This window comes from Lissotriton vulgaris, chromosome 2_1, assembly GCF_964263255.1.
Source record: "Lissotriton vulgaris chromosome 2_1, aLisVul1.2, whole genome shotgun sequence".
Classification (NCBI taxonomy): domain Eukaryota; kingdom Metazoa; phylum Chordata; class Amphibia; order Caudata; family Salamandridae; genus Lissotriton; species Lissotriton vulgaris.
This window is the reverse complement of record NC_141687.1, coordinates 207768164-207786827: the sequence shown is the minus strand read 5'-3', so window position 1 is coordinate 207786827 and position 18664 is coordinate 207768164. Positions and strand designations below refer to the sequence as shown.

Below are 18664 nucleotides of genomic sequence, written 5' to 3'. Positions count from 1 at the left end.
ACAGAAGAATGTGTCACATGGGCCGACATGCATCACCACCGCCAGTGATGTTCCCTCTCCAATCCCACAGACTATCTGAAACAGGTGTCCAACAATGGTCCTGAGAGGCTGGATCCATAACTCCTTTTGAGGATCATGATGATTTATGTTGAAACAGTTAATTTATTGTATATGAATGGATCTTATGTGAATATTCTCAATCGCTGGCCCTCGTGGGCTTACGTTGGACACTCCTCTTCTAATGCTAACCACTATACCACTCAGTGAAAACTAGCATTAGCCAAGCCTACAGGCCTTGTTTTTCTTTGTAGTTACTGATCCGAGTTGGAGCGATAAAGGAAACAAGCATTTGCAATGCAATAGGTCTCGCATTCACAAGAGTTTGAGCTATTACAATTGCAAATAACAATGCCTTTTATTTTTGTCTTCATTTTAAAAACATAAAGGGCTTTGTCATTTACAAAACCAATAGCTCAAACTTTCCTACTGCGAGACCTATTGGCAACGCCAGTGCTTGTTGTTGTAAAGGCATGCGTTGTAAAGTTATATGCGGGGTTAAATTTTGCGGAGTGATTGTACTGCAGAGTAAAAGCTCTGCATTGTAAATAATGCGGAGTCAGGGTATGCGGGATTTTTGAATGCGGAATGGGATCATATATTCCTCCCAGGAAGCTGTCTCATCTCGGGCGGCCACATATGAAGGGGGGGGGAGAATGGGAGGGGGAGCTAGAGCCCTCTGAGTCCAATGGGGTTGCGCGCCTGCAAACAAGAGATTTCAATGTGGTGGGAGATTAAGTCTGTCCAGCGATATTTGGATGTGGGCTGTGTACCGAGGGGACTATAAATTCTAATAGCCCCTACATATGCAAACCCTAATCCGGACATGCTAAAAGAGTGGGCGGCAAACAGTGCAGATTTTTCAAAGCGGATGTTAACGATATTGATCAAATATGCCACCATTGATCGTGAAATTCTTCTTAAAGAAATAGAGAGCTTGAAAGAACAATTGAGCAAAATGAGTGACAGGGAGATAAATTCAAGGAGGAAATGCGAGGGCAGCTCAGAAAATATGAACAGACAATAAAAGAGCGTAAAGCGACAACATTTAGGAGAGACAAACTGGACTACCAAAGAGGACATATTTTCACTTTCTCAGGGAGATTTGATAACATACGGCATCAGAAAATGTCACAGTCAATCAGACCTCAAGGAGATACCAGGCAAAGGGGCATCTCCAGCTCTGAAATGGAAACAGATAATGAAGAGGTGAGGCAAGCAGCTTCAGTACCAACAGTGGAGTATGAGTTGCGTTTTTTGCCATGGGGCCGCAATCTAAACCTCCGACCCCTGGTGCATCGTGGCAGGAATTCACGAGGGGCTGGAAGGGGAAGAGGAAAAGAAACAAGCATTTGCAATGCAATAGGTCTCGCAGCATTAAAGTTTGAGTTATTGGCATTGTGTATGACAATGCGTTGCATAAAATTTTTAGCAAACTTTGAATTGGTGAGCAGTTTGAGTGTGTGCAAGAGTATGATGTTGCTCACAGCTGTTATTATTCACACAGCTCTAATGATGCACCTCACCACAGGGCTGACGCAGTTATTATTCACAAAGCTCTGATGATGCACCTCAGGCACGGGCTCACAGCTGTTATTATTCACACAGGTCTGATGATGCACTTCACGCACGGGGCTGCACAGTTATTATTCACACAGCTCTGATGATGCACCTCAGGCACGGGCTCACAGCTGTTATTATTCACACAGCTCTGATGATGCACCTCCGGCACGGGCTCTCAGCTTTCATTATTCACACAGCTCTGATGATGCACCTTAGGCACGGCTCACAGCTGTTATTATTAACACAGCTCTAATGATGCACCTCACGCACAGGGCTGACGCAGTTATTATTCACAAAGCTCTGATGATGCACCTTATGGACGGGTTCACATCTGTTATTATTCACACAGCTCTAATGATGCAACTCACGCACGGGGCTGACGCAGTTATTATTCACACAGCTCTGATGATGCACCTCAGCCACGGGCTCACAGCTGTTATTATTCACACAGCTCAGATGATGCACCTCACGCATGAGCTCACAGCTGTTATTATTCACACAGCTGTGATGATGCACCTCAGCCACGGGCTCACAGCTGTTATTATTCACACAGCTCAGATGATGCACCTCACGCATGAGCTCACAGCTGTTATTATTCACACAGCTCTGATGATGCACCTCAGCCACGGGCTCACAGCTGTTATTATTCACACAGCTCTGATGATGCACCTCACGCATGGGCTCACAGCTGTTGGCCCCCTAGGCGAATGCACTCCTTACCTTAAAGTTTCAAGAGGCATTCGTCAGGGTTGCCTACTGGCTCCTCTTTTATTTTCTCTTTTCATCAATCAAATAGATCTCATTCTGTGCCAGATCCCCGCAGATGCACCATTGATAGGAGGAAGCCCGGTCCCAATCCTACTTTATGCGGACGACGCTGTGCTATTGTCCCGCACACAGATTGGTTTACAGCATCTTATTGACAGTTTTATGTTGTTCATCGAAAGCAGGAGATTATTGGTAAACAAAACCAAAACCTTTGTAATGTCCTGCGGGATGAAAGCCAAGAAAGCAAAAACCAGCTTCTTCATTGACAAAGTTAAAATGACCCAAGTCAAAACCTTTTGTTATCTGGGCATCACCTATGCAAGTAATGGGCTGTGGCAATCCGAGTTTGATAACATCAGTCTAAAAACGGCGAGGTCTACCAACAGCATTTTAAAATTTTCTTCCAAACTTGGGGTGAGGAGTATCAAGGACATGATGAACATTTACAATGTAAAGTGCGTTACATCAGCGCTGTACGGTGCGGGGGTGTGGGGACATTGCATTGGTTCTTCTATACAGAGAGATGAAAATAAGTTTTTGAGGAAACTGCTATGTGTACCGACTTCGGCATCAGTAGAACTGATTCATGAAGAAGTCGGAATCAATCGCATCTCGGACCTAGCTGCATTACGTCCCCTGCTGTTATGGCGCTCAATTTGGGCTAAAACCGAAACATTATTTACCCAGGAGATAATCCTTGATTGCCTCAGGTTGGACCACTCCCCACGTATCAAGTGGTTCAAGTATATACATTACTGGTTCCATCTTTTATTCCAGATTGATATACTCCTCGACCCTAAATCTGTTGTTTCTATTCCCAAAAAAGACATCAAAAACAGGTTTCTAAGCTACAAGAAGGAGTGTCACAACAGGGTGTCCGGAACTTTACAATCTGTGATGTTTTATCGGGACTGCAATTTAAATCCCGGTTTCCAACATTACCTTTCTGGTGTTGTACGCAATTCTCATCGGTTTGTTCTAACGCGGTTAAGGTTGGGAATCGTACATCACCTTGTTGCATTCCCCATAATGGAAGCCAGATCTGATATTGCATGTCCTTGTGATAATATTTCACGCCAGAGCTGTTGTCACTTTTTATTATTTTGTAAATTATATCATTCCTACAGGGTATTGTATTTAAAACCCATCTTTTTAAAACATAATGTTCGTTCTACGAAGAACGCTTTACAACTTTTATGTTCCCTAAAGGATCTGGATATCTGTTTTTTCACAGCATCATACGTACTAAAATGCACAGCTGCCAGGAAAGCCATAGTTCTCTGATAGATCTGATTGAGTTTTGTTATTAATCATGGCTTCCTGTCTGTGGATTGATTTGTATATCTGTATGCATTTTAAATGAATTTTGTCTATTATAGGATACATATTGGGCATCATCCAAATCCTAAATTTTTAACCGACAGTTTGAGTTTTTATAAGTATTACGTTTATTTTGGTTTTTTAGATTTATTATTCTGATGACATTTTAGGAACTAATGTAACATATGTATTTGTTTGTTCTGCTTGTATGGTTTGTTTTACAAATCGAATAAAAGCATTTGAACTGAACTGAGTGCCCGGGCGGAATGCGCATGGCGGCCCCTCGGTGATCGCGACCGTGCCGGCGATCCGAGCGCTGCGGCGGAGGCCACTTTTGAGATATGGTGGAGCTAAGATGAGACAGAGCTCTGGTGGAGGGGTTCCCTACCGCGACCGGCTGCATTGAGGTGGCATCTGGAGGGGTCGCGGCGAGACACGTCTGGTGCGAGGCCTTAGCGCCTTGGAAACTACACGAGTCCCGGACTTATGGGCCTACCTGAAGGGAGGCCTGGCCAAGGCCTCGGAGGGCTGTGCCAGGAGGCAGCGCAGCTATAACGCGGCGGGGAACTAAAGGCAAGTGGGGGCATTGGCGAGCCGCTAGAGGCTGCTGCAGCCAGCCCGGGGCACCTGCGGTGGCGCTCTGGGAGATCCGGTTGCGGACTTTCAATCTGTGGCTTTGCGGTGGCGCTCACAGCCTGGGGGCTCCCTGAAGGTCAGTGCGGTGTAACCCCTGACGTGCCCACTGGTGCACCAAGAAGTAGTGAAGCCTGCTGCCCACGGCGGGGGGGGGGGTTGTTGTTTGCCTATCCCCGCCCCAGGTACACGGTGAGGAATGAGTCAGAGACTGCCATATTAAGAGAGGAGAGTTTGCCGGCCTGCTCCCTGCGCCCACTGAGACACTGATGCTTGGGCTGCGAGCTGAATCACTGGGCCTACAACTTGGAGGCAGGCGCATGCCCTCGGCTGAGGGGTCTCTGAGGAGTCTCTAGCAGTGCATAGTGTGGTCCCCGGGCAGAGTGGAGACCTCTAACAATTGTGGGGGAGACGCGTGCCACCCCTCGGAAGCTTGACTGCTTAGCAGCTGGGTGTCAGCGATCCAAGTCTGGGACTACCGATAGGATTGAGAAAAGGGGGCAGGATCCAAGACTCGCGTCCATCCACCCTGCTCGCGCCGCTGCACTCAGACATGGTGACGGGAGGAAAGGTCCTCAGAGGCAACCCCCAGAAACAGCTTGCGAAATTCGCATGGTCCAAGTCCGGAGAACAGGGTACCTATTCGAAATTAGATAAGGATGGTGGCGCAGTGGCACCCATGCAGGACCAGGAGCCCAGCTTACACAACGTCATGGCGGACATCAATGGGGTGCGTACATCAGTCGATTCAGTTAATATAGAGGTCTCACTTATCAGAGCTGACTTCCGCAAGATGGATGAGAAGGTCAAGGAACTCAAATCAGTCACAAGCGCCCTGCAGACGGACACATCTGAATTGCAATCCTAAATGCTTGAGATGCAGAAGACGCAGGAAAGGGTGTTGCAGCAACTCGATGACTACGAAGGCCGGGCCCGCCGCAACAACATTCGTCTTTTGGGGGTTCCGGAAAAAACGGAGGGGCCAGCTACGGACCTATATGTTGAAGATCGTATCACAAAACACCTCAAACCCAAGACTCTATCCAGCTATTTTTCTATTGAAAGAGCTCATAGGGTGCCGGGGGGTCGGGCGAAACCGGGGGCACCCCCAAGGTCCATTATTGCGCGAGTCTTCAACTCAATCAGACGCCGAAAATTTCAAAACCCTGCTCTCAAAATACAAGGCAGACATCTTGGAAAGAAAGGCTGCTTTCTATGAGGGAAGAATTAGGGAGGCTACTAACATTCAGCGAGAGACATTTACCATTCTAAGGGAACTTACACAACGTGAAGGGAAAATTTCAGTGGGTGACCAACCTGACGGTGACTCCTTTCAATCCTTCTTCCTTTAGAAGGTACAGGATATCATCACTGACATCAATGCACGGACAGTCACAACCATGCTGCCTAGCCAGAATGTTCAGGTGCCATCCATGACTTTGGATAGCTTCCCTCCCATTAACGACAAGTGCTTAGCGCAACTGGTCGCTCAAACTAAATCAGGCTCTAGCATAGATCCATGTCCCCCCAGAATCTTTAAAATGGCTCTGCCAGGCATTCAGCCTCAGGTACTGAGTCTACTGAATAACTCACTTAACTCAGGCTATCTGCCGATTCAGATGAAAGAAGCCAGGGTTTCCCCACTTCTGAAGAAAGCAGGAACAGACACGACAGCCTTAAAAAATTACAGGCCCATTTCGCAGCTGCCTTTTCTAAGCAAGATCCTAGAAAAGCACGTTCTCAGCACTCTAGCCGGCCATCTGGAAGAACACCATCTCCTTCATACCAAGCAGGCTGGGTTCCGGTCCCAACATAGCACAGAATTAGTCATGGCCTCGGTCGCCGATGAGTTGAGAGTCAGTGCAGATAACAAACAGCCCTGTGCCTTGATTCTATTAGACTTATCGGCGGCTTTCGACACGGTCAGCCACACCATCTTGCTGGACCGTGTCGCAAAATTGGGGATCACAGGCCAGGTGCTAAAGTGGCTAGAATCCTTCCTGTCAGGTCGAACCCAGAGAGTGCAGCTAGGAGACCAACTGTCTGAGATCCGCGACGTGACCTGGGGGGTGCCCCAGGGGTCGGCGTTATCCCCCCTGCTTTATAATATCTATCTACAACCACTGGTGGAGGAGCTTATGCGTATGAACTGCGAAATCTTTAATTACGCAGATGATACTCAGCTCTTAGTCCGGCTGGACAACACCAAAGAGGCCCAGGATTCAGTGAGGAATCTGCTCTCATTCACAGTCAACTGGATGACTAACAATATGTTGAAAGTGAATGCTGATAAGATGGAGGTGCTGGTGATTAGCAACAAAGAGGATCCCTGGAGTGACCTGTACTGGCCCCCCGAGCTAGGAACCACTCCGTCTCCTGGCCCTGTGGTAAAAAGCTTGGGGTTAAGGATCGATGCAGACCTCTCAATGGCCCCTCAAGTTTCTGCTGTGGCAGGATCCTGCATAGGTGTGTTGAGGCAATTGCGAAAGCTAGTCCCCATCTTATCTGCCTCCACCCTGCAATCGATCGTATCCGCCACAGTCATTTCGAGACTTGATTATGGTAATGCCTTATACCTAGGCCTACCACAGAAGCTGTTGAGAAAGCTGCAGGTAATACAAAACGATGCGGCCAGGCTGATCCATTCTTTGCCTAGAAACGCGCATGTAACCCCACTGCTTCAGAAGCTGCACTGGCTCCCAGTGAAATTCCGAGTGCAGTTCAAATGTCTCTGTGTGGCCCATAAGGCACTCTTTGGGAAAGCCCCAGAGTACATTAAGCAACGTCTAAAGAGGTACACTCCGGGGAGGCTACTGCGCTCAGGAACAACCCCCAACCTGTTTCAACCTAGGTTCAAATTAAAGACCAAAGGAGGCAGGGCCCTGTCCGTGCTCCTTCCACAACTGTGGAACGAGCTTCCACCTACCTTGAAAGCGGAATCGCAACTTCTACCTTTCAGAAAGAAACTAAAAACTTATCTTTTCAGAAAGGCCTTCATGACATCATAGGAGGTGAAACAACTGAGGTTCTAGGGTCATTAGTGTGTTATGTTCTTTCTGGTTAAGCGCTTAGAGACCGGCGGTGATAGGCGCTATACAAGCAATCCCTAACATAACATAACATAACATAACATAACAGGGATAGAGACATCATCTTAGAGACGGCATGCTCCAGTCCACCCCTGAAGATTGACAACTATGAAGTGGCCTTTTTTCTTGACTTCACTGCAAGGTTCAGGCTTAACGGCGCAGTTATCAAGCTGTGAAAAAGGAATTGAGGGACAGGGAGGTCAAGTATTCGAAGCTCTTTTCCGCTAGGCTGAGAGTTGAATCCGACGGCAAGTCCTGGTTTTTGGACTCCCCAGAGGCGGTCTGGGAGGGGATGGAAGGCTGGAGCTCGGTGGGGGGTAGGAGGAGAGACCGATTGGACAAACCAGGCCAGCGTCAAGAAGTTCGAGTGGAGGAAGATCGTGAAGGCCCAGTAGAAAAGACCAGTCGGCTCGAGGAACAGGACTGATGGACATGGTGGATAAGTCTGACAAGCCCACAAGCGGTGAAAAGTGCAAGTAGTGGGACCGGGGGGAGTTATACCCAATGTTATGATATTGTCCAGCAGGCTGTTTCTAAAAGTTATGACATGATATGTTTAATTTTCAACTTTATGATCAGGAGGGACTCCAATGAATCAATGTGGATGGCAAAGTTTCCAGTTATTGTGATGTGAATGGACGGGAGAGGGGATCACTCTACCCTGAGTAGTTCCAGAATTCTAGTGGGGGAGAGAAGTACTCTGCCAAGTTTGGGGGTGTGTAGTTTTGAATCCACGGGCAGGGGGGAATGGAGGGGTGAGGAGGGGGAGGGCGGACAGGGGGTTGTTTCTAGGTTGCTTGGTTTATTGATGCAATGATTGTTTCACCGATATTAGGGAGTGTACTATATGAAGGAACGCTTTTTTTTTTTTCATATCTTTTTATTAGCATTTTCAAGACAAACACATTTCTGAAATAAAACATTAATACTGTCCATCATGCTACCGAAACCCGCCCCCAAATACAGCAGTTCTTTACAATAACAATACCTACAAGAGACCACCCACTACTCACAAGCATAGAAAGTCAGTAAAAAGCATACAGTGCAATGTTTCATGAATCCAGAGGATAGGTTTGTAAGTATTCAACCAAATACGACCAATAATCTCGCGGGCGTGATCTCGCTGTCAGGTCCTCCTCATAAGTGATGAGCGTGTCATGACAGTAGGCCATGTCTCGAAGCCATTGATGAGTCGTAGGTATATTTTTACTATCCCAACATAGAGAACCTCTACGTATGGCAAGGAGCAAAGCAATCATACAATACTTGCGTTTTAAAGCCCGGACACCCCCCAATAGCCCCAAAAGACATGTGCGGCTAGAGCAGGGAATTAACACTCCCACCATATCACTCAATATTTGTGTGACGTTGACCCAATATTCCTGTACCTTCCGGCAATTCCAAGCAAGATGCAGAAAGTCCGCTGATGTAATTCCACATCGTTTACACCCTGCATCCGGTCTAAGCCCATATTTAAAGAGCCTGGCCGGTGTATAATAAGTTTGATGCAAATACTTATAATGTAATATTCTTAGATTGCCGTTGGGCGTCAACATCCCCGTTAATGAGCAGGTTATTTTCGACTCCTCTTCCATGAGGGACGTTTCAAGGGCCTCATTCCTCCTCGCCCATGATCTATGCGTTGTGTCAGCAATTTCAATATGAAGGAAAGCTTAATAGTATGTTATTAGACTTAAAGCATTCAACAAGTACAATGTACACATTGACTATTGGACGACAATTGCTAAATGGGTGGGTTTATGTTTTCTCCTACATTGCCATGATCCGTGTGATGGAACGAAGGGTGACGTGCAGCTAAGCGGAAGGATAGTGAGCGATCTCTGGCAGTAATGTCCTGGAATGTGAATGGGTTGGGCGATACAATTAAGAGGGGAATAGTGCAACAATACCTGAAGAGGCACTCGCTGGACGTGGTCTTACTGCAAGAGACCCATCTGGTAGGACAGAAATCCAAAGCCCTCACTAGATGGGGGTATAAACTCTTAGCACATGCAGACTACACTACGGGCTCACGGGGTACGGCTATACTGGTGAAAAAGACCACACCCCTAATTGTACACAAGACATGGGCAGACACTGCAGGCTGGTTTGCGGGGGTGGAGGCCCAATGGGATGGGAAAGACATCAATATACTCTCAGTCAATCTGCCACCCGCGCTGAGCAAGACAGCGCTGGAAGACCTGGGCAACAAGCTGACTGGACTCCTGGAAGGCGTACTGATTATGGGGGGAGACTACAACATGACTCTAGACGATACTGTCTATCACCAGCCACCAACGCCACAAGACAAATCTAGTTACCATCTCTCCGGTTTTACACAGACACTGGATCTGACCGATGTAGGTCAGGTGCTACATCCCACCGACAAACTGTTTACCTTTTTCTCCAATGCCCACCGTAGTTTGTCACATATTGACTACTTCTTCACACATTTGTCCTCCATAGGTAACTTTGCCCAATATAGAGTCCTACCTAGAGGGATCTCGGATCACTCCCCGATCTGGACAGAATACACGCAATAGGAACGCCAACCACCAGCCACGATAGTGATTAACCCATGGCTCCTACACATCCCATACATTAGAGACGAACTCCGTACACAAACAGAGTACTACTTTGCTGAGAATGTGGCCTCTGTTGAATCCACGCGCACAATCTGGGAGGCATTCGAAGTGGTACTCAAGGGGCTAGCCCGGTCGTTGAAGACTGGATATATCGCCAAAAAACAGGAGCTCCTGACCAAAGTGAATCTGACCTCCTTGAGCTGGAGAGGGAGCACTCGCTGGATCCTTTGCCTGACACCTGTCATAGGCTTCTCCTGAAACAGGACGAATTTCGGATTAAAACTAGGGAACAGATGGTAACCAAGCACCGCGCAATTCAGCACAGACTATACGAGCTCGGGGCCAGGACGGGCAGGACATTGACGTGGCTAGAGAGGCGGGAGCAGGGCTCTCGATGGGTTCATAGACTGACGACGCCGGAGGGAGACATAGCAGTGCACCCGAAGGACATAGCGGAACAATTCGCCGATCACTTTGATAGGGTATAATCCCCCTCTACTCACTATACAGCAGAAGACTCCCACCAGCTCCTTAAAGACAGTAATGTCCCAAGCCTTTCAGAGGCAGATAGGGAAATTATGAAGTTCGACCTCTCGAGGGAAGAATTAGGTAAGGCCCTAGGACAACTCAAATCCGGAAAAGCGATGGGGCCCAATCGGGTCCTGGTAGAGTTTCTGAAGGCCATGGCCTCTCTGACTGTGCCACATTTGAAAGCCATGTATGAGGAAAGCTTAGTGGAGGGTCAGCTACCACTGGATCAACGACCAGGTACTATCGTTGTTATTTATAAACAAGGTAAACCAATGGATGACTGTGGCTCCTATAGGCCTATTTCGTTGATAAATGTAGAGACGAAGGTGCTAGCCAAAATCCTGGCGAATAGGTTGGTGACAGTAATTACCTCACTGGTCCACTCAGACCAGTCGGGTTTTATGCCAGGGCGGAACACAGCCCTCAACCTCCGTAGAGTACACAACGTAATGGCCCGGAGACAATATATTGAAGAAGACGCAGCTATACTGTCCCTTGATGCCTCTATGGCGTTTGACTCAATAAAATGGCCATACTCATTTGAGGTGCTACAGAGGGTGGGGCTGGGCCCACGTTTTTTTGGCCTGGGTGAGACTCCTCTACACTGGGGTACTGGGCCAGGTAAGGGTCAATGGCTACACATCCCGTACGTTTGAACTCCGTAGGGGCACGAGACAGGGATGCCCATTGTCCCCACTGCTCTTCACCTTGGTACTAGAGCCGCTTGCGGCCTGGATACGGAGGGGCATGATGGTTCATGGTATGCGCTGTGTAGCCGACGTAGAAGATCGCATATCGCTTTATGCAGATGACATTCTGCTTTATTTGGCATCCCCCTATAGATCGATCAGTATGGTACTGGATATTTTCACAAATTTCTGTAAATATTCGGGATATGCAATTAACTGGCGCAAATCAGTTCTGTTTATGTTGAAAGGAGACGTGTGGCGTCTCCCGTCACGGTGTGCGATAACGGCTGTAACGGAAGGATTTCGATACCTCTGGATTTTTATTACCTCAGATCCAGCCTGTTTCTATGATTAGAATTTGGCCCCACCTCTGGCCAGGCTGCGGGCGGATGAAACATTCGAGGACCCTGCCCTTGACGCTAGTGGGGATGGTGGCACTTTTTAAGATGCTGGCCCTTCCGCGCTTTCTATATGTCCTACATAACTGTTCTCACAAGGTTCAGTTCAGTTCAATAAACTTTATTCGGTTAAAACAAATAACCATAAAAGTAGCAGACATAAAACAAATTACAATAATTACAATAATTTCAGTAATTACATCTCATGATTATCAGTACAGTGAGGTAGATCAGTAGGGGGTCTAGGCCATTTCAGTTTGCATTTGTTTCCTAAATTTAAAAACACTTTTTAAATAGTTTAAAACCACAGTAACAGTTAAAACCGTGTCCATTTTCTGTACTTCTAAAAAGGCAGGGCGACATCTGGTTAAATTCATGTCTTTTAAAAAAGGGACAATAATTTTTCTACGGAAGGCACTATAAAATCTGCAGAAAAAAAGGATGTGAATATCAGATTGTTGTGACGTACCATCACACAAACAAGTGGGCAAAATGTGATTCCATGAGTTCATGCATGGAAAAGACACTAATCTAAAAAATATACAAAATCTAAAACGAGTCAAAAGAAAACTATCATAGTTTGTCATGGGCAGGGATAAATATGGCTGGACAGAGTTAGTCTCACAGAGAGTAGGAAGGTGAGAGTGTACTGAAGGTTTCAAAATTTCCACTCTCTTCCTCTTATCCATAAGATGGTCCAGGCAGATGGTTTTTAGTGTACTCCTGGAAATGGTATCCATTGAAGATGGATCCGAATAATATGAATAGCATCCAATCTCGGTTAGGAAACGCTTTACGTATCCCAGCCATTCCATTCTGTCCACATGGTCCAAATTGAGGGTGTCCCGTAACAGGGCCCGGTTCATAACGCATTCATTGGTAGTCCATACCCTATGCCACAGTAGGATAGGTTGAATTTTGATAATGTGCGTTATGTGAGATTGGTCACGTTCAGCGTGACAGTTGAATGTGGCAGCGCACTGTGGAACTGCTAGGACTCCCCTCAAAAATGTATTCTCTACCAGCTGGATTTGATCTACATTTGCGTATCCCCACAAACCTGAGCCATACATAGCCACAGACAAACATGTAGCTTTATATATGGTTAACATTTCTTTTATCGGCTTCCTGCCCAGTTTTCTGACAAAATTCTGTAGGGCCATGATCGTTTTCATAAATAAAAGAGTTCTAGCCTTAATTGCACTTGTCCAGGAGCCTGACTCATGGAATAAAATGCCCAAATAAGAAAAGGTTGGGGTATTATCCAATGGCACATTGTTTAAAAACATACGCTTCATCAGTTTAGCTGGTTTAGGGCCACAGTTCATTGTAAAAGTCTTACTACAGTTTACTATTCAAATTCAATTCAAAAGAACTTTATTCGGTTTTCATGATGAAAGCCATAAAAGTACAAATATACACAATAGAAAATAAAAAGTTATTAATAACATTAGGTTCAAAAAATATAAAAGATTAATCTCTCACAGAGAGCACTATACTATCTCTAAAGTCCGTATTACTAGTAGGTCTAGGTTCAACATAAATTTTTCAAAACTGACTACTAGATTTTGCAGAGCACGTGGAGTGCGTGCCATGAGTACTGCGTCATCCGCATACATAAGCGCAGGGATTGCCCTCCTCCCCACCCTGGGCATATCCCTGCACTCATGCAGCAGGTGGCGCTCGAGCCCATTAATATAAAGAAGAAATAAAAAAGGTGCCAATACGCAACCTTGCCGCACTCCACGGCCTACACTAAATTGTCTGGAGCATTCTCCCCCCTTGCCGTAGCGAACAGAAGCTGTGGCTCCACTGTAAAGTTCCCTCAAGAAGCAAATGATATTATTGTCCACTCCCAAACCTTTCATTATTCTCCACAATTTAGAGTGTGATACACAATCGAACGCTGATGAAAGGTCCACAAAAGTAAAATACAAACGTTCCGATTTTATCCTTATATATTTGTGCTGCAGAAGCATTAGGTTTAACCCTTGCTCAATTGTGCCAATCCCTTTTTGAAAACCAAATTGCAAATCACTGATGATATCATTTTCCTCTGCCCAGCTTTGGAGTCTTGCCAACACAATACGTCCCAAGATTTTTACTGATGAGTCAAGAAGGGAGATTGGTCTGTAACAGGCACAACTGTTCCTATCCCCCTTCTTGTAAATCGGGACAATGACAGAGGTGAACCAGGATTCTTTCAGGCCCATTGAGAGAGCTGCATTAAAAAGTTGTACCAACATAGGTCCCCAGATTTCAGTATTAGCTTTAAATAGGTCTGCCGGAATCCCATCAGGTCCGGCAGCCTTGCCGCCTTTGGTAGATCTCAAGGCTAGAAGTACTTCATCGAGTGTTACAACCAAGTTATAACTCTGTTGTGAATCCAAACTAAAGTTCGGACCCCTACTATGGATATCTTCCTGTGCCTTATAAAGATTTGAGAAATGATCTACCCATTTATCCTCATCTATTGCAATCTCGATTCGCGCCGTATGGGTTTCATATGGGAAAGGGGTGTTAATTACTTTCCAGAATGCAGCGGAATCTTTAGATTGCGAGGCCTCGCAGAGGGAATCTATTGCCTCCTTATTTAGCGCAGTTTTCCTTACTTTCAGGGCCTGATTGTATGTGGACCTGCACTCTCTTATTTCGCCTATATCCCTGGGGCATCTGTGTACTGCCTGTTTTAGATTTTTCAATGCCCTGGTGCATGCATTATTAAACCAACTCTTGGGTCCCTTGCCTCTACGTTTTGCCTCCACCCTTAGGCTACTTTTTATGTTTGTAGCTATTATTCCAAAGTGCTCGATAATTTGATCATTAGTGGAGTTGTCACTCAGGCAAATCCTAAAACTATTTGAGCACACCTCCCAGAGTTCCTTAAAAAAGGTTGTGGGGATTACTTTGCTCCATTTAAGTGTGTACCCATTTTGTCTCCCAAGGACAACATCAACCGCTGTCTCAACTGGAGGCGCGGCCGTCGATGGGTCTGGGAACAAATCTACTACCTTAAGGCATTGTGGAAGGTGGTCACTTATGGGTAATTCGATATTCGTAACCCCCAACAGTCTGTGATTAAGATTACTGGAGGCAATAATAAAATCAATGGTTGTCGCTAAGCCTCTACCAACAAAGGTCGGTACGAAGGGTGTAGGTTCTAGGGCAAATTCATTAGCAAACCCTAAATCGAACATGAATAATAATTCATTAAGCAGGTCCCCCATCAGGGTATGATCAAAATGTGTCAAATGCATATCTCTCTCTGTCATTAGGCCACATAGGCCATGATTCCCTTTAGTACATAATGAACAATTAAAATCCCCCCCCATAAAATTATCAACTCCCTATCATTTTTATCTACCTCTGACTGTACTTGCTCCTTAAGCTGCTTCATTACAACCAGAATTTCATCTCTCGGGATATTATTATAAAAATTAATAATTAACACCCCGGCTCCTTTAAAGTTCCTAAGGGTTATAAGCTGAAAATAACTGGAATATAAATGGCAATGGGCTTGATTAATTTTAAGTTGATTTGAAACAAGCGTGGTCAAACCACCCTTTGCTCTTCCAAAATGACCACCAACAGCTGGTGTAAAGAAGGTTCTGTAACCATTTACATGGATTGATTCCTGAGTCCATGTTTCTTGCAAGGCCACTATATCCTGCCCATTTATTACAGACTCCCAGGCTGGGTTAGTGATTTTTTGCCTAAACCCTGCTATATTCCAAAACAACAGTGCACATGAATCATTCTTTATCTGAATCGGGCCATCTCCTCTCTGTTCCCCACTCCCATTTTTAACATCTATGATAGATTGCATCTGCTCCAGAATATCACTGTCGCATGGTGTCAATCTATCAGAAGAAGAGACCTTTTGTAGAGTGGGCAATTCTTGGGGTAACTTGCTCAAAGCCTCAGTACTTTTAGGGGAAACCATACCCTTATTAAGAGGGTGAGAAACTGGAGGGAAAATTTTTTTCCCGGCCAGATTTTCTTGGGATATCTGAGCTTGCTGTCAATCAACCCCATCCAGACCAGAGAAGATCTGGAAGCGATTTTGGATAGGTAGATTATACATGTGTGGGAAGAATTCACTGTTATTCCATGGTCTACCTTGAGGGGGGTTAGGCTCCAGATATGGTGGGTATTGATTATTTGAAGGGGGGTATTGATGATCTTGCAACTGATATCTTGGGTAAAACACCTCCGGCCTTTGCATGTAAATATGGGGGTCCTGAGCATTTACATAAACAGGACTGCCCAGCAAAGGTGGTGGCCCCCTTGGCCCAGGCCTATCCCAAGATCTCACATTTCTAGACCCCCGTTGTTGATGGGTTGGCTTCTTAAATAGCTGCCTATTCCAGCCCCGTTTATTATGGTCTTTTGATGGTGCATAGGGATAGAAATAGGATAAAAGATGTGTGGAGATGGCATCGCTGCTACTGGCATCGAACCAATCTCCAATGTGCCTCACGGCCCTATAATCCTTAAAATTAATGATTATAACATCACCCCTTCTATCCTTCGGTCTAACTCCCACCCAATTGGCACGCCTTACACTTAGAATTTCACCATTGATGGATGCAGGCAACGGTCTGTTGTCTCGAAGCCAAAAGGTAACCTTGTTCCGTAAGGCTACGTGATCTTCCCATTTACCTGCAGGTAGTTCTGGAACCGCTGCCATTACAATAACAAAAGGGGCAGAGTCTGGGGGTAAATCTATAGTGCGGCTCGTCTTTTCTAAGGCAGTAGTCGGTGGGTTCCCATTTCTCGATTTAGTTGTTAATATATCCTTACTACCACCCTGGTTTTGAGATTCCCCAGATTTAAGGGTTTGATCTTTAATTACTGGGGCTGCCGGCTGAGTTATAGGCACTTGTGATGTGGGAGTTAATAGCGTAACCGTGGGGCTACCCGATCTTACCCTTTCTTGCACTAGTTTCTTTTTTAGCACAGATACAGGTGCTTTAGTTGCTGGTGTTATGGGAGCTGATGTTATGGGGGGAGATATTACTTTAGATTTTGCAGGTAGGTTAGTCTTTGCTATAGGATTCATCTTAGCTTTTCCCGTGCCCTTTGTTAGGTCATGTAAAAGGAGGGAATTTTGTTCGACCTTTTTCTCTATAATGTCTAAGTGTGCACACATGATGTTGGTCTTATCCAGAATCGGTTGCACCACACCCCTGATTAGTTCTACAATTTTGGCCATCATGGCCTCTTCACCTAATAAGGTTTGACTCGTTTGTAACTGTGGGGAGTGAGCTACCCCTTTCCTTATCTTCTGTGCTTGATTACACAGTGGATCACCCCCCCTTTTTTTACTTGTTCTTATAGCAGGAGGGGAGATAGAAGACCTAGAAGATGACTCAATAGGAATTTTTGGGGAGCCTGATAACCTACCATTATCAATCCCTGTAGGTGAGTCCAGTAATGATGAGCTAGTTGGTGTGCTAGACAAAAGATGTTTGCTCATTGTAATGGGATCAAGAGGAAGGTTATCAATATTATCTATAATCCCTGGTTGTGAGAAATCAATAAGCATCACAGAGTCTGTAATACGACTCAGCGAAGTTGCTTCCCCCATTCCTCCCAAGTTGGGAGACCTTAACTCAGAGAATAGGGGTACAGTTCCAAGCACACTCCCCCCTCCTTGTGTAGTTTTATGGCTTGCCTTACTTTGCTTCCCCCTTCGTCTCACTCGGGCTTTCTTGAATCTTCTAGGGGATTCTTTAGTTGCAGGATCATTTATTCCTACAGAGAGTGTTCCCAATCCTGTGGGGGCTTGAACATGTGGGGCTTCATCATGCTGCCCCGCATGGACCATAGCTGTTACAATGGTTACTTTGCCTGCAGGGACCGGATGTTCCATTACCACAGAGTTATTAGGAACAGTAACTGGGGGCTCAGGTGTCGTAGTAATAACAGGCGAATGTTCCAATCCCAAGGAAGCCCTTCTGTTGCTGTTGATTAGCGCTACCTTTTTTATAAGGAAATTGTCCATAGTAACCACTTTAGTGGTCATAGTGGCTGATTGTTCCAAAGTCAAATAATACAAGATGTAATTATGTAGAAAATAGAAAATAGGTTCTCACTCACGTATTTGGAAGCTGCTCAGAAGAGCAGTGAGCATTGATGGACAAAAAGGGTGTGGCCCCGGCCCGGCTCCTCGGTCCCCGGAGGGCCACAGAGGGCCCGCCCTTTGCCCGGGCTTAGCCCTGGGCGTCCCACGACGCGGGGGCTCTCCTGCCTTTGTACGCGTGTTGGCGCTCTCAGGGGCGCGACCCGCGTCACTGTGTACGCGCCGCCGCGAGGCCTGCCGGGATTTGTGGTCTCCCGGAGCGGCGGCGCGGAGTCCGGTGTCCTTTGACTCTTGGCGGTGGCGGCGGTGTCTCCTGGAGCCTTCTCTGCAGCTGATTGACTCGTGGCGGTGGCGGCAATAAGGTGCGTGTTTCCCCCGCTTTGCCGGGGCTCTCCTGCCTTTGTACGCGTATTGGCGCTCTCAGGGGCGCGACCCGTGTCACTGTGTACGTGCCGCCGTGAGGCCTGCCGGGATTTGTGGTCTCCCGGAGCGGCGGCGCGGAGTCCGGTGTCCTTGGACTCTTGGCGGTGGCGGCGGTGTCTCCTGGAGCCTTCTCTGCAGCTGATTGACTCGTGGCGGTGGCGGCAATAAGGTGCGTGTTTCCCCCGCTTTGCCGGGGCTCTCCTGCCTTTGTACGCGTGTTGGCGCTCTCAGGGGCGCGACCCGCGTCACTGTGTACGCGCCACCGCGAGGCCTGCCGGGATTTGTGGTCTCCCGGAGCGGCGGCGCGGAGTCCGGTGTCCTTGGACTCTTGGCGGTGGCGGCGGTGTCTCCTGGAGCCTTCTCTGCAGCTGATTGACTCGTGGCGGTGGCGGCAATAAGGTGCGTGTTTCCCCCGCTTTGCCGGGGCTCTCCTGCCTTTGTACGCGTGTTGGCGCTCTCAGGGGCGCGACCCGCGTCACTGTGTACGCGCCGCCGCGAGGCCTGCCGGGATTTGTGGTCTCCC

General features: G+C 46.8%; 1 protein-coding gene across 1 annotated transcript in view; it reads right to left on the bottom strand.

Moving 5' to 3' along the window:
• LOC147729842 (protein unc-45 homolog B-like) overlaps positions 1-17661 on the bottom strand; it is a 113856-nt gene extending 96195 nt beyond the window's left edge. Inside the window, exon 1 of the mRNA XM_086954039.1 lies at positions 16564-17661. Within this exon, the coding sequence (XP_086810165.1) occupies positions 16564-17661 (1098 nt within the window). The remainder of the gene's footprint in view (positions 1-16563) is intronic.
• Between the last annotated feature and the right edge of the window lie 1003 nt (positions 17662-18664).